This window comes from Suricata suricatta, chromosome 12, assembly GCF_006229205.1.
Source record: "Suricata suricatta isolate VVHF042 chromosome 12, meerkat_22Aug2017_6uvM2_HiC, whole genome shotgun sequence".
NCBI classification, from domain to species: Eukaryota; Metazoa; Chordata; class Mammalia; order Carnivora; family Herpestidae; genus Suricata; species Suricata suricatta.
The window spans coordinates 23649810-23673954 of NC_043711.1; the positions used below are offsets into that span (position 1 = coordinate 23649810).

Here is a 24145-nt window from a genome sequence, read left to right on the forward strand (position 1 = left end):
TGTATCATAGATAAGCTGCTATATAACGATTGCCACTTCAGATAGCTGTGAAATTAGGTGATTAACTAGTTGTTACTTAACCTTCTAATTTCTGTATAAGTCTAATTACATAAAATAGAAGTTGGGGTTTTGATTTTTTACTTTGCTTTTCTGTTTGGAGTGTCATTGTAACTACTGTATTGTAAATGATGGAAAATAATTGCATATGTTAAAAAATTGTTATATTCAAAAAAAGAATAAATGAACATTTAAAAAAATAAATAAAATAAAATGTAGTAGGTTGAAATTTCCTTGTATTTTCTAGACTGAAGAAGGCACTCTTTGAAAAAAAAACTGGCAAATCACAGACACTAATGTAGACAATACATTTTCGTCACAAATATTTAAGCAACATACTAGTTAAAACAATATTCACTCCACAATTAAAAATACTTTCACATCCCAAATAACCAAATAAAATATATGAAAAATATATTTAATGTGAATACAGAAATTAGATTTTCAGCCCCAAAGGCACTTTTTTTTTCCTAATTAGCCTTAAAGGTCACTTTTCCAAATGACTAGAGTGCTGGCATTTAGCCAATGAAACTTAAACTGAGTGATACCTGCTTGACAATCCCATTCTGTCCAGATAAAATGCTTTATTTCTATTATACATTCCCTATACTACAGCTGACGAGCACCTCTCTCTAAATCAGTTGATGTGATCACTGTAGTCAAAACAGTTTTAATAATTCTAATAATTTTAATACTTCAAGAGTGCTATATATACTCTATAAAGCATGGATTCTTACACATCAAAAATATTCGAGACTTTTGAATGCTGAGCACAATCTGAGGGTTGAAGAGAGAGGGAGGGAGGGATGGGCGGGTGATGGTCATAGAGAGGGGCACTTGTGGGCGAGAGCAACGGTGTTACATGGAAACCGACTTCATAATAAACTATAAAAAAATAAATAAAATAAAGAGGGGCACCTGCACGGCTCAGTAGGTTGAGCATCCAAAAAATATATATATAAAAGAGAAAATAATAGCAATGATTCAAATATAATACACACTCATATGCATATACACAAGATGTTCACCTCTCTAAACTTCTTATTCTGATACAGAGAAAAAGTGTAGCTAAAAATGTTAATCACATCAACTGGGATAATATTCAGAGACATTGGAGAGAAAAATGTTATATAAAGTAAAAATCATTTTAAGGAATACTATCTCAAGAGAAAGCTAAGACGAGCTGGGTAGTCCAAGCATGGGAAGAAAAGAATTCCTGTAGGCCAGGGGTTCGATCTGGATAATTATTTGCTTTGGAGGGAGGGAGGTATCTCTTCTGCATTGCAGCACCTGTGGACTCTACCCATCAGATGCTTGTAGCAATCTCCCTGCTGTGACAACCAAAACTATCCCCAGACATAGTCAAATGTTCCTGGGATGGGAGGGTTACAAGGTGTCTCCCAGTCGAGAGCCCTGCCTCAGATTCACAGCTACCCTGGTTGCAGCTCCAACCATTGGAGGCCAGCCCAGTTCCTGGCTTTAGATGAGAGTGAGCTTGCCTACACTGAGGTCAGACCTTAAAGGAAGCAGCTTCCGACACCACATCCTCTCAGGACCAGGTAAGAAGTCTCTCAAATCACGAATTCGCATGGGACTCATCCAGGAAAGTTGCTTAGATGTCTCAAATCCTATTTTGAGATCTTGGTACTGTAAGCCAACAACCAAAACAAAGTGAAACTACTATGACAGCAAGCATAGTGCATTCCTTTGAAAATGAAGCAGCAAAACAATCCAAAGGCTTAGAAGGGTACATGAAGAATCTCATGGGGGGAAAATAAAGAGACTGAAGATCATTACAACCTTTTTTCTAAATATAGATTAATATATATATTAACACAGAATTTTAACCAGAACTGATGTTGTACTATATTAATTTAATTGGTTTCCTATTTTATATCACATTATTTAGTAACTTCATCTCTGTTGGTTTGGTATCCTTTTGTGTCAACTTCAGGTCATTTGCTCAAAGTATAGTTCAGCCAATCTCTAAAAGTTAATGATCCCACTTGCCTCATGAGTGAGACAGGATCACAAAATAGAAAAATACCAGAATAGTGTGGTATTTAAGAAGAGCTCCATCAATTTCCTGCTGTGTGAGTCTGGGCAAGTTACTCAAGTCACACAAGTTTAAACCAGTCTTCTCTTTTAAAACTAGAGATTATGAGAGCACCTATCTGCCATTAGGTTTGTCATAGGGACCCAGGATAACCTAAGGATGCAAAGCCTTTAGCACAGTGTCTGGTGTATGGTAGGGGCTCAATGAACAGTAAATAATCCTTTTGTTATAAAAAAATTATCATTTGCATGGTCATAATTAAAAATAACCATGAATAATCAACAATTTCATCTTATCACTCTATAGAATACCATGCTTCTAAAAATCCAGTAAGAAGTGAGAACTAGAGGAGGAAGCATTATTCTCTTTGTAGACCAAGACAGTATACTTGTTAAATGCCACATACTCATTTTATTTAAAAGGAAAATTAAGCAAGAGTAGCTAAGTGCCCTTACTCAAGCCTTAATCCATTTTTACCTTGTCAGGGTAATGGAACCAAGGCTTGAGGTGTTAGATATGGGTAGAAAACAGCCATTTCCTAATCCTGTTTTATTATCCATGGGATGGTTCCATCTTGCAGCCTACATAGAACTTTGTCCTGGGAACAATGAGTGTGTCTGACATTTCACTGAGGCAAACGGCTCCTAACACATAACAGTATTCTTGGGCCAGGAGTGAATCTCAAAGTAACTTCTCTTCTCCTAAGTTATTCATTCAGAATTTGCTGATGTAATATATTCACCCAATGCATATTGACTGAGGACCATTACCTGCCAAGAATTTTGCAAAAAGATGGAAGTATCTTGATGATCACAGTTGGGGCATTCAAGGAGATTAGCCATGGGAAGGAAGCCAACACTCACTAAGGGGATGCAGAATTTCAAACTGATCCAAGAAATGGTTCTTTTAAGTGCAAAACCACTCCCGCCTGCAATGACAGCAAAGACTTCCCTGAGTCCACACAAGAACTGAGTGGAAATCTCAGGTGTTAAGCTTTGAACCACATTTCCCAGATTCTGTTTGGGGCAGGTCTGGTTAGATCCTTCCAATGAGAGGCACCTGTGTAAAATTTGGAGCAATGCCCCAGGGCTTTAATATCAACCAACAGTGTGATGTAAGGGAAGAGGGAAGAAGGTGAGAGGACAGCCATCAGCAGAGAAGATACCTGACCCGACACTCCTGGTTATGAGATCATGGCACTTGCACCTTTATCTTAGTCTCATACAGCTAGCTGTCCTGACTCTTGATCACTTTTAATCTTGTTCCACCAGCCAGATACTGGGTCTCTGGATATCCTTGCCATAAACTCACTTTTGCTCAATGTAGCCAGAATTAGCTTCTGCCGTTTGCATTCATCAAGCAGTTTGCTTCTGGAAATATGCCAGAAGCATGTTACTCTCCACTGTACTTACATTTAAGATTATGCATGTCTATCTCTCTAACAAGACTGTCAGCTTCTTGGGGACTGGAGAATGTATTATATCCCTTTTAGCCTCCAGGACCTAGAGCAGTGACTGACTGACACATAGGAAACACTCAATAGATGCAAAAATAATATGATTCTGCACATGTTCAAAAAGCAAGTTTGCCAATAATAAATATAAAAGTGAAACTAGGTGTTTAAACACCAAGAAAGAGCTCAGTGAGTCAAAAAGTCCCCTGTACCTTACATCAATTTTACATCAACATGGAAATCTCCATATTCTATAAGCATCTTCTCAGGTACTTTGTGTTTTTTTTTAATAAACTTCATGAAGAAACCCAGTATGCCAATAACCATAATCCTGCAGGGTCCTTACCTCTGAGCTGATCATCATTCAGAATTTTCACCACCACACTTCCAAACTGGTAGAATAAAGCTGCTAAAGTAGCCAGGTCCATAGATGCCATGCCTCGAAGCCAATTCCACTCACATCTCCTTGCCCTTTCCAACCCACAGAGCAATCCATGAAGCCCAGTAGGTAGCTAGTGAACTTAGCTTCCAGAGAAATCACCATGTCTTTTTCTACCCTTAATAAATAAAGTACCTCTGCTCAGTAGGACTGATCCCTGGAATCAAAATGGAGATAAACCTTTTGTCCAATTTAATGGCTTTTAAAAAATTTCTTGAGTAGTAAGAAGTTTAGGTTGCATGAGCTATGTAACAGTAACAATCTGAATTTGATCTTGGTCAAATAATGCTACCATGTCCTAAAATCCTGGGCATTATACACTTTCCAAATGTACAATGTCATCAAGGTTTTATGACATTTCCTACAAAAACTCAATAGTCAGGTAGCACTTCATCAGCTGAAGTCTGAATTTGTTAAGTCTGCAGCTTGAAAACTGTACTATTTCTCTGATTTCAGCATCACAGCCATAAGGGGACACTTCGCTGAATAATTTTCATATATGTATATTTTTGTCCCCTACTAATAGAACTCCATATCTGAGAATTATGGAGTAGAGCCAAATGGCAGTAGAACCAAAATCTATACTCAATGACTGCTGTTTTCCTACAAAAACTTGCTCAGAGATATTCTGTCACCTGGGGTTCTCTGTTTATTCAACTTCACTTCCTTCCTCAAGTAACAAAATGCTTAGGGCATTGTGTTCATGCCTGCTGCCCAGACAGGTGACTTGTTCACGTGGTTTATGGAGGACCCAAGATTTCTGAGACTCAAGGCTCTGAAGGCAAGGTTGACAGATACGAGGTGCAAGTCTAGCTTCGCCAGGTTAAACATGGCTATGAAAAGAGCATACGCATTTCTATTGGCATCAAAACACAGTGCTGGTTGCCAAAGAGACTATAAGAAAGAAATATTAAGTAATACTACATGTCTGACATTGACATAAGTTTATTATTTCTTCCATGCCAACACACCCTAATCCAAAGCTTATGCTGTTCCAATCCAGGTCTGCCCTAAAACAGCCAATTAGGCTAAATGTGGTCAAAACTCTAAGGAGTCTCCAGTCACAAAGACAATGTTTCACTGGCCCATTAGCTTCTGTATTATTTCCACATTTTGACTAAGTTTCTGAATTGTGTGCACTACTTTTTTGCGGATTATTTGTCCTTCACATTGCAGGTATAATAGAATTTCTGCCCCTTCACTATATTACCATTGATGTTCTTTCCTCCCCAAATGTATTGGTAAACACTCAGTGAAAAAAAAAAAAAACTGAAGCTAAAGAACCTCTCCCAGTGCACATTAAATATTTCCTAATCCATTATCTACCTGGTTTAAATAAGTGGATTATGATCATGTTGCCCAAAGGAGCCATAATATACAATTGGCTTTGTTCAAGAACTTCCAAACTGGTTCCCAAACCTTTGAGTCTGGCTTATGGAGCAAAGTATAAAATTTTGCAAAATGTGCACATCAACAGATGTCATTTGTCACTTATGCATTAAGAGTATCTTCCCAAAATCTTTATTCAGAACATTAATGCCATTTATTCCTCAAGAATAAGAGCACTTAGTCTCAAATTCTGGTAAAACAAGCAATTGTGATGTTCTTCTTTGACTGACACCTGGTGTCATCCTCCTAACACTTGAGGTCCATAAGAAAATGAGGCTTATTCTTTTAATTTATCCTAAACATTTTAATCTACTTTCCTAAAGACAAAAAACAAAAAACTTGTATCTAGGTTGCTTGACCTTGGGTAAGCCTACCTACCATAAGCTTCAGGTCCTTCAGTTTCCTAGGTTAATAACTTCACCTGCCTCAGAGGATTATGGTCAAGAGTAAGTCAACAGGGTACGTAAAAAGCACAGCAAAAAATCCAGTATAAGTGCTCAACATAAGTTCAGTAAATGTTAGCTTTCATCATCATTCACTCCTGAGAATTTTAAATCAAAAGTTTTCTTTTGAATCCTCAGTACTAGCTCTAAGAACTGCCACTCTAACGGTCTCTCTGTTAGTCCCATCTACCTTCAACAGCCCCACTGATTCAATGGTCCTTGGTCATGTATTCCAAGGTTTCTTCTAATCATCTGTATCAGTTAGCTGGAGCTGCAAAGGGGAAATCAAATCCCTTGTCTGTAAAGATCTTGACAGAAATAAATTAATAATATAATCCATCAGATCCCCAATACCTCAAGAGTGAGGATAGAAGCCAGAGGGTATAGGGGTGGCTTCATGGGCATGTAGCTGCACGGAGCCCCACACTCAGAAGGGCCCTAGGATTGGTTTTATGCTCATTCAGAAATTCTCTTTGAACAATTTTCATTTTGCACAAATTATGTAGGTGGTTGCAAATGGAGATTTTTGATCAGAGTGATATAAATTGTTTTATGTTTTAAAAGGACTACTCAAGCTTTTGTGTTAAGAATAGCCTATAGGAAAGGTAAGTAGAAGCAGGAAAAACAACTAGGATGCTGTTGATATAAACAAGGTGAGAGATGATAGTGGTAAATGACACCAGGAGCAGAGACCAGTTTGAGTCCATTTGTCTGCAGCTACACCATGGTTGCCCAGCAATATGCCTGTCTGCACAGTGTCCAGGCCAACTGGCTCATGCTGCCCACCATTAGCTCCTGCCCACTTTCCATGCTGGCTGCCTATTAACTTAACAGCCCTATGCCTTTCTAATACATTTTCTTTTCTTAAAAGATCAGGTAGTTGGTTTCTCTTCTTGCTTACTTTTTTCCAGGGGAAGGTAGGGGACCCTATGTTCTCAAAACTGTACACAGTAGCAAATGGGATTTAAAAAAAATTCAGGGTGCATTCCCCAAATCTGGATGCCTGCAATGGAGAAAATGAGCTATGAAGGTAAAAGATGCTAGATCAAGCATCTTCTGAGTTAGCTCATTGTAGTCAGAACTTATTCAATGTTCTCTCACCAATTCCAATTAAGTAATAGGTGCAAACATTACTCCCTCCCCCAAATCTGTATGGGCTAGTTAGGTAAGAGCTACTTAAATTTACATAAATAAAAAGTGAATCTAAAATACTTTAAGACCCACAGAATACATTGTTCAACTCTTGGTAAGGAAAAAAAAAATTTTCAGACATTTTATTATTTTAGGCATATATCTAAATTTGCATATTTAAGCTAGAAAATATAAAAAGAATCATCACTATTTATTTTTCAGGCAGTCAAATAGAAAATTCATCAGGCTATGCTAAGAATGGCTTGATACAACCACCAGTAAGTTAAATACCAATATGTTAAAGGTTTATATTTCCTAATCTAAAACTCTTAAAAAATAATTTCCTCTTTTCCACATACTCAAAAATTTCTCTGAAATGACAAAACATGGATGATACGAATTCCCAGCCTGAAGGGCTTATGTCAGCTACTTACCTTCTTCTGAAGAACATTGATTTTTCTTTCCTTCACTTCTAACATATCCTTCATATCTCGAATCTCTCCAGCCAGTGTCCCTTTCTCTTCTGTGAGGTCCTGCAGCTGTTTTGTTTTTTTATTGAGAAAAGACTCTTTCTCTTCCAGGCGTAACCTCAGTGCATCTACCTGAAGTCAGGAAAAAGAAGGTTGCGGTTACACAGTGGTCATCAGTAACCATGAGTCAGGCCCGAGGACGGCAGCAGTATGTCTTCTCAGCACAGCCTGGTCAAACCATTGCTCACGGCCACCTCAAATGCCCTGCATTTTAACAGCCTGTAGCTACCTCAAAGTCTTGTTGTATGTGTATCTGAACCAAGACCGTTTTGTTTTTTAATATAAGGCTTATATAAAATAAGGCATTATGAAATAGTAGTACGTCTTCCTGCTGTGATACCATTAGCTAGAAAACAAAGCACATCACTATTCCACTGCACGGGGAAGGCACAACGCTGCTTGTGCCCTGCAACACCCTCCAGGAATATGGAGCATATAATGAGCCATGCCACAGACTTCTGGAAGAACAAGACTAACATGTAGAGAAACACTCCTAAAGTAGAAACCTATAAGTTGCCAAGAGGAAGGAAATGCTACTGGAGGAAGGAAATGAGATGACCACTCTCCAGTGTTATGAAAGACTGCTTTCCAAACATGAAAGAAAAAACAAGGCATAGCAAAAAATTCCTATTTCTATCTTAGCTCAAAAATTAGGTTATTACAGTTCCTGACTATTTAAGTCAGTAATAAACATAAGGAAACACAAACTTTATTTTTTAAACTTAACATTCCAAAGGCCATATGCAAAAAAGGTTCACACGGGTAATGTGAGGTTTTGGGTTGATGGAAGAATTTAATCTTCACCCTCTACATCAGGACTTTGATAGACAGTAGTTCCATCAATAATCAAGCAGGGATGCAAGCATGTTATTTAGAGATATCAAAATAACCAGACAAAAGGAGTTAAAAGCAGGTTGTCTTAGGGAAGAAGGAATTGGGTAGGGGTCTGCTCCATCTGATCACAAATCTTGTCGAGTAGTTTTTGTACTATATTACCAGCAAGTAAAATTTGGATGAAAAAACAAACACAAAAACTAAGGAAAAACTGAGGCAAGAATACCATAATAAGCCAAAATAAATAGATATATAAATACTGTCAGGAAAGAGAGTCAAAAGGCAACTTGGAACACTGGAAAGAGGACTCTGTGGTTTTAGGCTGGATTCCCCTATCTAGCCGAGAATCAGGACAAATAACTCTCACTTCCCCTCCAACCAGCCCTCCAGTTTTAGTTTCCCCATCCATAAAATAAAGAGGTTGGAACCCCTTAAGTGTCTGACATTGTATTATTTTAAAGGCAAGAATCAGTCTTAGCAAGATCAGGGAAGAATGATGATATTAGAGATTTTTAAGTTATTGGAATAGAATCTCCTTTTCTCACCCCTTTCCAAGAAAGGAGCACCAAAGTTGTATTTCTAAAGGTCAAAGGTGATGACAGGTTGGTGAGTAGAGAGTTTCTCCAGTTTCTAGCTCAGAGAGGTGGATGAAGCAGGGAGGTCCCCACAAGGGAAGGGATGAGACAAGTGCTTGAATCCCTGTTGGCAGAATGACCCTGGCCACATTATAAAACAGGATGGACATTCTGTGACTGCATAGGGCAAAAAGAGCAGATTCCTTAAATGTTTGATACTTGTGCATCTTCTTACATAAGGTCATGGAAATCTAGGAGCTGGGACATGAGGGACAAACTCACGTCCTAGGGATCTTCTCTTGACTAAAAGAAAATTCATGCCATTTAGTTGCACTAAAGCTTCAGCACCACAGATTCTCAAGTGGTCTATCTTTGTTTAAAGTCATCTCCATCTACCTACCGACCTGAAATAACATCGACACTTCTCTTTGGGTTTTCATCTTACCTGGCAAAAAAAAAAAAAAATGTGATTTTTAGTTTATACATAAAGGATGGCATTTGGGGGTTCTTTGGAAATTGGCAGAACATGTTGAGCATTCCAGATTCAGGAGTGGCTATAAGTGGTTACATTCGATTGAAAAGATTTCCAACAGGCTGACCAGGATTCAGTGTGAACTGGAGAAGAAACTGTGGTCTTATAGCCCTACATTCTAGCTAACAAAGAGGGATGGTCTATATCTGGATTAGAGGAAATGTCCAACATCCAAAACTGTGATGTAAATAAATTACAATGTGGGAGGCAGTAAAAGGTGCTGGAGAGAGTTTAGAAAAAGAGACTCTGCGTGATGAATAATATGCTTAAAATTGACTGTGCCTTCTTGGCATGTGTGATCTTTCAGTGCCCTGCCTCATCTTCTTGAGCCTAAAAGAGACAAAACCCTGGCTGTTAAAATATCTCTCTCCCAAGAGTAAAACAGAGAGCAAGGATGGCTGTGTTCTACACACTGCTTGCAACACCCAAATTCTACCTGGCAGGAGGGAGTTTGTGCCAGCTAAGGTCTTCTGTTGGGGAGTTTAGTTTCCAAACACCCAAATGCATTTATTTAGCTTCAAAGGAATTTGAATCATGACCTTCAATCACTCCAATCTATCCCCATAGCTTTGCAGTCTCCTGGAATCAAAATACAAGGTTTAAAGGTCTTTTTTTTAAACAAAACTTTGACCTGAACTATATCCAATTCTCAACCAACATTAGCCCAGTTTGCAGTAAGCAAGTATGACATCATTTCTAAAATCATATTTTAACTTCCAGATGGTGCAAAACCACAAGCAGACACACAGACCTCCTGACGCACAGAAGTTTAAATACAAGGAAGATCAGGCAAGGAAGAATACAGTCTATCGAAAATTAGAATATGTACTTCCAAACTGGGTCCCCCTCACGAATATTCTGATTTCACTCAACAGTGTATACCATGTATAAAGGAATTAGAAAAGCCTTTAAGGTTAGATTATATTCCAACATCAGGTAGAGACATAAAAGTTAAAATGTTTGGGACTATGAAATACCTTTCTCTGCCTCTTCACTCAACACCAAATAATTTTAAGGGCCTTAACCCTCTCTCTTAAACTTTGGCAGTTGACTCAATAATAAAACTTGGCAAAGCAAAGAGCACCACCATTTCCCAGAAAAACAAAAGAAAATTAGAACTGTATGATATAGTCTATGCACAAAGACCCAGAGGCTGAATTTCCAATTTTTACATATGACTTAACTGCATGGGAACTAGTCACCTAATGTTAAAACTAGGACAATCTTTTCATTTTAGGAGAATTACTCATTTCCTTCTGATCCAGTTGTATGAACGTACGTGTGTGTGTGTGTGTGTGTGTGTGTGTGTGTGTGTTTAAGAGCATGTAACATATGAAAATTTAACCTTTTGTCTGGCAGTATAAAGCACGAAACATTTGTTATCACTTCAGTTCCAGGTAATAACTTGAAAGGAAAGGACCCAGTAATAAAATTGGCAAAAATTGCCAAAATCAGAGTTAAATATTATTAATCTTGATGTCAGCACCCAGGAATTATAACCGGTTCCAATGGTGAGGTATGTTTCTATACATAAGCCTCCTGACCTTTCTGCTGTATTTTACATAGGCTTCAGAAACAGTTTCAGTGTTGTGACAAAACACGAAGTGCTACTTGATGTGCCATAAATAATTTTTTAAAATCAAATGGTTTATTTCAATCTTAAAATGACTATAGCAACACTTGAGAAAATTTTAAAAAAAAACCTTGAGAGAGAAAAAGGGGCCACTTGAAACTTTTCACAGATTAAATACTACTTACTTGACAACACTTCAGAAATTGAATAAACATGCTATCACAAAGAACAACTTTAAAAGAAATGAAACTGGAACACTCACAAAACTCCCAATACAGTTTTATTTCACATTTGAAACTTCGTTTGTTTGTTTTTCCTAATAGTAGACTTGGATTAAGGGTATATTTGAATTTGATTCAACTTGCAATCATTCAAATGGGGGACAGTTTCAAAGTTGAAAGTATACATAATGTACACTGCCTCCGAAGACACAAACATGAAAAATAACCTAAAATCTAAGGCTTTCTGTGGTAGTAACCACTAGTTCTCACTCACATCCAATTCTCCCTTCCTTCCTAAATACAGGGAAGATCTCCCTTCCCAGCCCTTGCATGAATATGGGTCTATGTGCTTTATTCATGAAATGTAAACAGAAGTGACATATGTCGTTTCCCATCCTTGCCAACTGCCACACTCTGCCTTTCCTCAGAGATCTTGAAGGCTACATTTTCTAGACAGTGGAGCTACAAGATGGCAAAACCCCCACAAATCAGGAGTCTCAGTTGACCACGAGAAGTAGAATCACTCCCCATGTTCTGCTGCTCTAATCCTCAACTCTCAACATAGGTTAGACTTATAATATGATGTGTCAAACCACTCAGAAATTATTATAATTTCCATTGGTTTTGCTAGGGATTGGGTACCGTAAAACTAGAAAGGTTTGCTGGTCTTAGAAATTGCTGTAAACCCTAAAAGAAAAAGGGCATTATTCCTCTCTCTACTCCTCCTCTATGTGTTGAACCTCAAAATCTACCTTCCCCTACCCTTTCATCCCAAATCAGAGAAGGGGAAAAAGTGATGGAGAGTCGAGGAGAGAGCTAAATGGAGCAAGTAGCAGAACCCTGGGGAGTGGACAATGAGATCAAAGGTCAAGTTCTTGGGAGCAGAAAGAGATTGAAGAGGAAGAGGCCCCTTAAACTTACTGGCTTGAACTTCCATTTGTACAGACAAGTGGCCCAAGCAGATGACTGTTTTACAACAGTTTCTGCATTGCAAATATATATGTTCAAGCAACTTACAGTAATGGCCCTGGACTTACCCACAGGCCTTCCAATATCAGGAATACAACAAACATGTTAGAAACAAAATGAGGATAATAACAATACCTCCTTCATCAAGTTATTTGAGGATTAAATTAAATAACATGTAATGCACTTAGCATAATGCCTGGCACCTAGAAACACTCAATAACTCTTTGCTTTTGTTATTATATTTTACTATTTTGCTTTCTACAATTTCTAACCCAGTGATTTATATACTGTAGGAATGCAATAAATGTTGCTAATCAGCAGCCCTAAGAAAAGTGAAGACTCAACAAATAAGATTCTGTGCTCTAGCATGTACTAGGGTGTTATATTGTCTGTCATTTGCTTTAAAATATTCCAGCATACACTGCAGGATATGTGTGTGTGGAGGGGTCTATGGGTGGGTGGGTGGAGCGGTGTATTTCCCAACTGGGAACAAATTCTTCAGGGGTAGTTAACTAGCCTATGAAAGACTTTAATTAGAAGCTGACATGCCAGAGTCAGCTACCAAAAATGCCGAGATATTCTTTATATTTGATGAACACCTGAAATTTGGTCAATTAACATAATTGATATGAGGAGTGGTTTTTCCTTGGAGATGTGAGTGGTGTTTGAGATTTGTGTATTGGTTAGAAATGCTGCCCAAGTACACCTACTCTTCCAGGAACAAAATTTAAGATGATATGTCCAATGGAGAAATGATGTAAGTCACATCTGTAATTTTAAACTTTCTAGTAGCCATGTAAAACCAGGTAAAAATAAATAGATAAAATTACTTTTAATAATATGTGTAATTTGACCCACTATATCTAAAATATTTAAACTGTAATCAATGACAAATATTAATGAGGTATTGTATATTTTTTTTCTTCAAAATCAAACATTTATTTATTTTATCCTTTCAGAACATTTCATTTTGGACTAGCCACATTTCAGATGGTCAATAACCATATATATACAGCTCATAGCTTCCATACAGGACAGTGCAGGACTATGAGTCTAGTAAGCCCAAAAGTTTCAACCCTTAGATTTCAATCTCTGTTGCATCTAAATGCTTCAGGGAGGATTCTGGCCCAATAGCAAGCAAGAGTGGCTGAGCTCTGCTCAGAAAATTACATCATATTGACCTAGCTAGTATAAACCACTTTTGGCCTCAAAAGGACAGAGAACTGGAACTTGAAGGAACACTCTGAAAGGCTGTGATGTACTACCAGAAGGCAAGGTCACAGGGTAGTAATCCTACAGCCTTCCTTTCTCTACCCAGCAGAGGTTATTGATCTTTACCAAAGAGAACCATATAACTGTCAACGACCTAATTGGCTTGGTGATTCTATTGGCATGGTTTTCCTAGAGTCTTGTTGAAAAATATTCAGAATAATCACTGCTTTTTTAAAAACTCTTTCATACTAATCCTAATTATAGCAAAATTTTCCTTTCAGGGAAAAAAATGTCCATCAGCAGCTACACAATCAACTACACTATCAAACACCAGCCATATAGACGAGGGTATGTCCATCTCTTCTCCTATGCTTGGTCAGATTATGCCCTTCTACTCTTGGATTTCTGCAGCTATTTTGATTTCAGATTTCCTCTTTCTTTAGGAGCTTTTTAAATATCTTTTAAAAAATATAACTTTATCAAGCCCATCAGTTCTAAGACTTATTGAACCACATATTTGTGAAGTTGGGGATAAGGAAGAGCAAATAAGTTATTACATCAATATCATTAATAAACACAACTTTTAGGGTAAGTGGGAAGTAGTACAAATATAAAATCTAAAAGCTTATGTAAAATCTTTATAAAAAACTGAAATAACAAAAGGCTATTTTGTGGGTATTTGTGTTTATAGTAAAAATGTATATGTGTGTATTTGTACATATACAAAATAATAAAATTAATGATTTAACAAATATCAGCTTTGTAAATCAAACATGGACAGACACTTTGGTCTTCAGTAAAATGGTTTATTTATCCAACAGTTATTCTTTAATGTGCAATCTTGGAACACCAAATGGTCTTCACTGATCTTTAAATAAGTTGTGCTTTATACTTGTTCATTGCTTTTAAGATAACTTTGGATTTTAATAAATCCGTCTTTAAAAAGAGCCCTATGATACTAACAAGTATGAACAGATGCGGCATTTTCTCTTTTAAAAACTTATTTTCTAGCTTTGTCCATTAAAAAAGCTTAGAGAAAGTGACTACCTCCAGAGCAAAAAGTACTCACCAAAAATACCTAGATTCTGGTCTCTAAAAACCATCTTACTAAAAAAAATCAGTTTCATTATAAAAATGATTAATTTTACATCTGTGGAAAGAACATACAAAGTGAATATAGAATACTTTGTTGAACCAGGAAGCAAGAAAATTATTAAAAATTAAATAGTCATTTTATTGGCCAAGGATGGGACAACTAGATGCTTGATCATATGAACAAACATTAGGGGACAGGAATGGAGTCTAGGGCTAGGTAGGGAGCTACAGCAGTCAACCAATCAACCAGAGAGACAGTGAAACAGTAGCTGCCACAATAATGGAGATAATGGAGAGGAAGACTGTGGCTGTGCTTGATACATATTTTGAGACACAATCAAGAGGCAGCTGGCACAACTGAGAGTCTGCATGTAGAGGGATGAAAGGAAGAAAAGAATAAATAACTCCTGGACCACTGGCCGGCGCAACTCTTTAAATAATGCAATTACCGTATCTGCAGGAAAAGACTAGGGAGAATCAGGTTTGTGGATAGGAAATCAAGAGTCTGGGATGAGGTTCCACATAGTTTGAGATGCAAGGAAACATCTAAAGGTAAATAATTATATAACTTGGAAGACCCTGAGACAATAGAACATGAAGTCTAACCTACATGTAGATGAACAGTCCTGTAATTATGTCAATATTCCTCCAGAAAACACGTACTGTACATTTATAGATTAACTCCCACTTAGATGCAGCTGTCGGAGACCAAGTTAATAAACACTTATAAAAAGATGACATCTATATAGTTGAAAACCAAGAGAAATCCCTTTCCTAAAAAGATCTCTGGGTGTTCTTTTTTTTTCTTAATCTTTATTTATAAGGTCTCTCTTCTCCACACAGTCATGAGTAGCAAAAGACTTGGTCATTTATATTATGCCCTTAAGTTCTCCATGGCGACTAGCTAATGTAAATGATGTATTTACCCTCCTGTTGATCACTGCAGTCAGTACATTAAGAATCCCGGGGGGGGGGGGGGGAGGAGAAGAGCCTATATGATCCATTTCTGTGGGCTGGTTTTCCTTTAGCAACCAAAAGCTTATACATTTGACCAAGGAAACAACCCTAGATTGTATTTTAAGATATTTAGGTAGCATAAAATGAAACAATAATGGTTATATTATAAAGTGCTTCATATTTTACACTATACTTTTAAATTATAAATCTGTTCCCTTATACAACTTCAACTCAAAAAATAAAATTCAGGGATATTTAGTATTGCATAACCACACACTGTGCTTATAAAAGTTAAGTTACAATTGCCAGCTTGTTAATAACACAGTTGAGATTTTCAGGTTGTAAAGATGCATTCTGTCTTACCTACCTGTCAAAAAATTATACCCAAGACCTACATGCCACCTACTTGAAGAAAACAATGCTCGGCTAAGAGTGCTTCATATCACCTACCTGGAAGAATTCATATCATATGTGGGTTAATAATCCAGCCAACTTTACAAAGCCTGTTTTCATACTTAAGTTTTTGGCTACTTCTTACACTAAAATTAGGTGGTTTTAAGTGACTAGTCCAAAGTTCAAAATTTAATGTTCGGTTCAGTTCCAGCAAATTTCTGAAAACACATGGGAATTGTAACTCATGTGTTAATGCTTAAAGTTTTTGTTAATAAAACTTCCAACACTAACCTTACCTCATTGAACTTACCTCACTGGTTTTTATGCTCACTATAAAACTATAGCTGTCATAATATTTTTGAATTACTACAAAAGGAAGTAAGTCATTCCAAAGTCAATGTTATTTTGCAACATGATGATAGTTATAAATTCAAAATACTTAAAACCAATTTGTAAAGCTATCAATCTTAGTACCTCCTAACATTTAAAAAACCCCATCTTTAAAACATTTACTATTATCAAAAAAACAAGTTTAAGAAAACAACATGTATCATTCATATTGCATTTTCCCTTCAATTCAGCACATTATATTTAAACATGAAGATGCTTGTTAACATAAAATTTTAAAATACTGGTCCTATTTAGATATGCCACGAACTTCCTAAACTATCATTGAAGTCCAAAGAACTTAAATCACTGATAATTTAGTACCAAGATTTAAGCAATAATTTTATGATCTCAATTCAGTGCTTTTCAAAAAATCCAACTAAGTCATCTCCATCTGGGTATGCTTAACAGGTTTGTCAATAACTGACAAATAGGAACTATAGTCATTTTATTTTAAAAGAGAATTAAACCCATATTTTAAAGTTTAAAGACCCAGACTCCAGGAAGATGGGCACTTGCATTCAAGGATCCATGAATTTGCTACAAGAATTGTTTTATATTGTCTTTCCTTTTCAATGATAATCTTAAAAGCTAAAATGAACTCATTCTGAACCATATAATTAAGTCCTTTTACCCAAGAATTAATTGTTAAGAGATTTCAATATCTGCCTTTGTGTTTGCATTTAAGATTCCTCTGGGGTAAAGTGGAGAAAGCACAGAAGGACTTCTTATTGCTCTTATATATTCCCTTCAAATATTTACCATCAGACATCATAGTGATCATGCAAACAAGAGGTTCATCAAAATTACAGAAATAGCAATTGGTGAGGAAAGCAGGATACCACACAGCACACCACTATGCAGACCCCCTGAACTAGCATCTGAGCCATAAGCAATTGGCATCATATTCATATCAAATATAAATTAATGTCCCGCAAATCATCCTTTTCTAGATAAATTTAATATGACTAGTTTAAATTTTATAGGCTTTGGCATCATATATCCATTTAGTGTGTAATTTTGATGTGGCTTCATAGTTTTGTAAGAGTTATAAGCATGCCTAGTCTTATCTTTGTGCCTAATTAAGTAGCATAAGTAACAATTATTACATTAAGAAATACTGAGTGTCTACAACATTCTTTTCATTTTTTCTTTTAAAAGGAATTTCTTCCCAAATGTGAGACATACTGCTCTAAGTAAACAGGACATGTTCTTTGAGATGCTCCTGGGTGTTGTAAAAATATTAAATGGAGGGAGTAGTGGAAGTGTGTTCCATGATCAAGCCAAATGGGGAAATGTGGCTAGCTCTTCTGACTTTAGGTAGACATTAGCACACTAAAGTTCTGACATTGAATAACAAAGATCTTACCTAACTCACCCCATACTACATCTATTTAGCCACAGAACCCATGTTTTTCTAAGGACACATAGTAATATCCTTCAGAAATGTTTTGCAAAAGGCACCTAAATGGCTCAGTTGGTTGAGTGTCTGACAGCTCAGGTCACGATCTCATGGTTTGTGGCTTTGAGCCCCATATCGGGCTCTGTGCTGACAGCTTGGAGCCTGAAGCCTGCTTCAGATTCTGTGTGTGTCTCTCTCTCTGCCCCTTCTCCACTCATGCTCTGCCTGTCTGTCTCTCAAAAATAATAAATAAACATTTTTAAAAAACAAATGTTTAAAAAATATTGTTCTTGGGTATCTTTTAGGCATCAAATTTGAAGGCATGGCACAGAAAAGAGGTGAAATGTGGACACACCACTGGATTAGATTCAGAAGGCACTGGCTCAGAGTCAACTAAATATTTTCAAGATGTGCTCTGTGACTCACAGTGGTAGGTGATGCACCATAGTGTCTTATGCACTCCTCAGAGCCACCTGTGAGGAAGGTATTGTTTATAAGTAAAAAGATTGAAGCTTTGAGGGCTTATAAGGCTAACTCAGTTAACTGCATTAAAGTCCCATCGTCTGGCTCAAGATTCACTCTACTAGTCAGCCTCCAGGTTCATTTATGACTCTGCTGGCACCTGGAGATGGGGCTTTTGGTGAGGCCACTGGCTTCTCAGGGACTCAGCTACCTCCTCTACCACAGTTTTGCTCGATGGCCTCCTAAGATTACTACGTACATCAGCTTTCATGATGACTGAAAATGTGTGATCAAGATATTAAAGCATATTTATTTTTTAAATGCTTATTTATTTTTTATAGAGAGAAGGAGAGCATGAGCAGGGGAGGGAAGACAGACAGGGAGACACAGAACCCAAAGTAGGCTCTGGGCTCTGAGCTGTCTGCAAAAAGCCCGATGATGCAATGCTTGAAGTCATGAACTATGAGATCATGACCTAAGCTAAAGTCAGACGTTTAACCAACTGAGCCACCCAAGCACCCCTAAAACATATTTTAAACATATTTTAAAACTTTGTTAACTAAAAGAGTTTGGTATTGATGCAGAAAAAAAAAGAGGAAGTCCAAAATAGATTCACATACTTATGGAAATTTAGTATATTATAAATGTGAGATTTAGATTCAACAGAGAAAATATGGGATATTTAATTAATAATGACTGAAAACTAACTATCCATTTATAAAAATAATAAAGGTAAAGCCTTACCTAACTCCTTATGACTAAAATAAATTCCTAATAATTAGATACAAAAAAATTAAACCATGAAAAAACTCTATAAAGAAATATGGGGCGCTCTTCTTATTTCTGAAGAACAGGAGTCCCCTCTAATCTGCAGGGATATGTTCCAAGACCCCCAGTGGATGCCTGAAACCATGGATAGTACTAAATTTTATATATACTATGTTTTTTCCTATACATACATACCTGTGATAAAGTTTAATTTATAAATTAGGCACAGTAAAGGATTAACAACAATAATAATTAAATATAACAATTATAATAACATACTATAATAAAACTTATGTGAATGTGGTCATTCTCCTTCTCTCTCAAAATATCTTTTTCTTCTATAATCACTCCCTCTGCTTATGATGACCTAACTTGATAAAATGCCTACACGGTAAGATGAAGTGAGGTGAATGATGTAGGCACCGTGACACAGCACTAAACTACTATGACTTTCTGATGTTATGTCAGAGGAAGATCATCTGCTTCTAAATAGTGGTTGACCCTAAGTAACTGAAACCACGAAAGCAAAACTGCAAATAAATGGGTGGCGGGGAGGAGTACCCTATAGTACTTTCTAAGCAAGAGATAAAATTTAAATACCATAAAAGATAGACAAATAAGAATAAATACAAATTTAAATGTCTTCATGAAAAAAAGTAAAAGACAAACTTAGAAGATATCTGCAAAAGTCAAATATAAAATGCAACATAGGTTCCAGTAGGCATAATATGTTTCCTTGTGAATGACAGAAGCAATATGTGCTTGTGTGTGCATAGACTATTTCTAGAAGAACCATAAGCACATATGTAAGAGCTTATTAAATTGCTACTACATGCTCAGTTATATAAGTGATAAAAACAAGGATTAAATTAAGATTAGTCAATTCTACGTGTAAGCTAACTAGGGCATCCCACTGACTGCTATGGGAACCTTGGAATAAGGTAAATCCAATCAGGCCCAGACCTCCTGGAAAATCAACTGATCATCTGCCTTTCCAACTGAAATGCTGCAGTTAGAAGAACAGGCAAGAACAGACTCTCCTGGAAGAATTATCTATAGTGGTACATATTATAACTGCTACAACTCTCTATCTATGTATATTAATACGTTGTTGGAAGGTAAGTTAGAGTAACAGCTACATACAGAGGCTCTTAAGCTAGACTCCTCAAATTCAAATCTTAACCTTCCACTTACTCACCATAACAATACAAACTCCCAAAACTTAAGTTTTCCTGTCCATAAAGTGAGGATAATAGTAGGACTGCTCTTTTTTTGTTTAAATTTTTCTTAATGTTGATTTATTTTTGAGAGTGATAGAGTGCAAGTGGGGAGGGGCAGAGATAGAGAGAGACACAGAATCTGAAGTAGGCTCCAGGCTCTGGGCTGTCAGCACAGAGCCTGATGCAGGGCTCGAACCTACAAGCTATAAGATCATGACCTGAGCCAAAGTCAGACCCTTAACCAACTGAGCACTCCAGATGCTTTGGTAATAGTACTGTTCTTCAAGAATTCACTGAATCATAACTTACAGGGTCATGCAATAAGAAATAAAATAGAAATAATCAATGAACAGTAGCTGCTGCTTAACAGTGAATAATAACAATTTATGATTACTAATTGTCCATACATGATTAATAAATTTAGTCATTAGAGTGCTATTTGCTAATATTCTAGCAACCAGCATTAAAAGTTAATCATATTGACAAGAATGATGGCATCACTAGATAACACTCCTGTGCTATTTCATGTGACCATCCAGCACTCTGGGACAGGTAAAGAGGCTATCCTCCATTTTACAAGGCTTAAAGCCACACAGCTTACAAAATCAAACCTGAGACTTGAGCCCATGTCTATCAGACTACAAAGGGCCTGCTCTGAACATCATGCTCAGAAGGAGGAAAGCTGTAAATATGTGAACATTATGAATGACAAACACAGGAATGAAGAGGAATATAACACGGAGTCAAAAAAAAAGGGGGGGGCTCGCTGGTAAAATTATAGTATATATTTTATCCTTTCTGATATATTGTTATTGGTAGGTAATGTTTATAGGTGAAAAATTGAGGTTCTGAGGCATCTCTAGGCTAACATGGTAGAACCGCAATTTGTACATATATTTATTATATACTTATATGTTTTATATAATATATACTTATATGAAGTATTTTATATATTATATTACATACAGCATATAATTATATATAATAAACATTTACATGTAAATGATTATATGCAATATAAAATTAAAATATATTATTTTGGGTGCCTGAGTGGCTTAGATAGCTAAGCAACGGACTCTTGATTTCGGTTCAGGTCATGATCTCACAGTTGGTGGGATCAAGCCCTATATCAGGCTCTGCGCCTCTGACAGCATGGAGCCTGCTTAGGGTTCTCTCTTTCCTCTCTCTCTGCCCCTCTCCCCATGTGCTCGGCTCTCTTTTTCAAAAATAAATAAGCATATAAAATAAAATAAAATTTTTGCTGACATATATTATATGCCATGTAGGGGCCCAGTAGGCAAAAATAACCCTCAAACAATATTTGGCCTCCTGGGCCGCACATGTGGCTTCTATTCATCCTGTCTGTGATTTTCTCGTTTCTTTGTAAAAAGGTATACACTTTTAGGCTTTGAATCGACTTGGGTCAGTTCGTGATGCCAGTCCTCCCCTTACTTTTCTTTCTAGCTCTTTGTCTGCTGTTGGGAGTAGAGTAAACCCACAATCCTCAGCAAAAAGATTTGCCTATTAAAGGATAAGCATCTTGCCCATGCATAACTGATGAGGGGTCTTAAGAAATGTAAATATCCTGATAGAATTCTTCAGGCTCATCTTCTGCTTGGAGCCAGACTATAATTAAGGAATCCCTCTCCTGCAATGACTTGATAATTCCTCATATTTACACCTGTCCTGTTAAACATGACCCTTTCCGGAGCATGTCTTCACTTTAAAGACCTTGAACTATGTAACCATTAAAGAAATGATGTAATCACCCATGGTATATAAGACCCTGGCCATCTAAGTAAAACGTGGCTTTTCCACCATGCACGTTGTCTGTCTTGTCTGTCTTCTTTCTTATAGATATTGCGCCGACACCACCCCCTACTCGGGACCTTTCAACTGGGGTGCGTGGGCTGGTCTCCCACAATGCCATATAATATATAACATATGGCAGCAAGTAACAGTTCTATTCTCTATCCAGGTCTAAAATGCCCTGAACATTGCAGAATGGCCCAGAGAGACAGCATTCACTGAGAGGCAACTCTGATAACAAAGGAACTGGCTGATGACATTTCCCTCCTACACTCTCAGCATAAGCACAGGTCCATCTACAGTAAGCAGTGCAGTGTAGATGCACACCACCTACTTGCCTAAACTAAGCCCCACAACCCATGCTCCTGGGGAACTGGACCTCCTAGTCAGGCTTGCCTCAGTCCCAGCACAGCAGGTTCCCTACCCTAGAGGACAAGTCCAAATGCCTGCTCACACAGCATCTCCCTACAGAGGAGTTTTGTGGAGCCTCAGTTCTGATGGTTATCAACAGGTCTCAATTCACAAGCAGATCAGAGTACACCTACTTAAAACATGCCATATCCAGGTCAGGGACCTAATAACTACCCACAAAAAGCAAAGAAAACCTCTGCAGATGACTGGCCTGAAGGATTAAGTGGCCAGGACAAAACAGCACAGCACATCCAGCACATACTGGAGACACTCCAAGAAGTGCCAGACCCTGGGGAACCACATGACAGGGCACTAAAGGACCTCTTCGTGAGGCCATTACCCTCAGGAAAAGGAGACGTAGGTGACTTTCCTAACAGACAGAAATAGACACAGAGACTCAAGCAAAATGAGAAGACAGAGGAATTTATCTTGAATTGAAAGAACAAGACAAGACCATAGACAGAGATCTAAGCAAAACAGATATAAGTAACCTGCTGATAGAAAATTTAAAATAATGATCGTAAGCATACTCACTGGAGTTGAGAAAAGAATGGAAGATATAGGAGACCCTTAACAAAGAGATAATTAATAACACAGCAGAGATAAAGGGCTCAATAAAAGAAATGAGAAACATACCTGATGGAAGAAGCAGAGGAATGAATTAGTAACCTCAAATACAAAATAATGTGAACTACTCAAGCTGAACAAAAGAGGGAAAAACAGAATGATGCAAAATGAGAACAGACTTAGGGAACTCTGTGATTCAATCAAACATAATATATCTGCATTATAGGAGTCCCAGAAGAAGAAGAGAGAGAAAAGAAGCATAAAATTTATTTGAAGAAATAATAGCTGAAAACTCCCCCAATCTGGGGAAGGAAACAGATATCTAGATATAGGAGACACAAAGAACTCCCATCAAAATCAGCAGATGCAGACTCATACCAAGACATATTGTAATTAAATTGACAAAATATAGTAATAAAGAAAAAATTTTAAAGCAGCAAGACAAAAGAAGATAGTAACTTACCAAGGAAAACCCAAAAAGCTAGATAAGATTTTTAGCAGAAACTTTGGCATGATACATCCAAAGTTCTGAATGGGAAAAACCAGCAGCCAAAAATACTCTATCCAGCAAGGTTATCATTCAAAGCAGAAGGGGAGATAAAGGTTTCTCAGACAAAGAAAAACCAAAGGAGTTCATGACCACTAAACCAGCCTTGCAAGAAATATTAAAGGGGACTTTTTGAGTGGAAAGAGACCAAAAGTAACAATATAAAGGTAGGAAAAACAAAAGCAGTAAAAATGAATTTTTGTATAAAAAGTCAAGGAACCCACAAAATAAAAGGGTGTAAAATATAAAAACATATACCTAAAATGTGGGAAGGTGAGAAGTGAAGAATGGATTCAAACCTAAATGACATCAACTTAATATAGACTGTTACATACAGAAGAGGTTATATACAAACCTAATGATAACCATTTATCAAAACCCACTAGTAAATATGCAAAAAAACAAGAGAAAGAGATTCAAATACCTCACTAAAGAAAATCAGCAAAACCATGAGAAAGAAATGAGAGAAAAAAAATCAGAGAAAATCTTCAGGAACAGCCACAAAACAAGTAACAAAATGGCAATAAATACATATCTATCAAAAATTATTTTGAATGTAAATAGACTAAATGCTGTAGTCAAAAGACATAGAGTGAAAGAATGGATATAGAACAAGACCCATCTATATGCTGCCTAAAAGAGACACATATTAGACCTAAATACACCTGTAGATTGAAAGTAAGGGATGCAGAAACACCTATCATGCAAATTAA

At 37.0% G+C, this 24145-nt stretch overlaps 1 protein-coding gene across 1 annotated transcript in view; it reads right to left on the reverse strand.

Annotated features, from left to right (window-relative positions):
* Positions 1 to 24145, reverse strand: part of ERC2 (ELKS/RAB6-interacting/CAST family member 2) — a 916748-nt gene that overhangs the window by 530959 nt on the left and 361644 nt on the right. The window contains exon 7 of the mRNA XM_029918083.1: positions 7403 to 7570. Coding sequence (XP_029773943.1) covers positions 7403 to 7570 — 168 coding nt within the window. The remainder of the gene's footprint in view (positions 1 to 7402; positions 7571 to 24145) is intronic.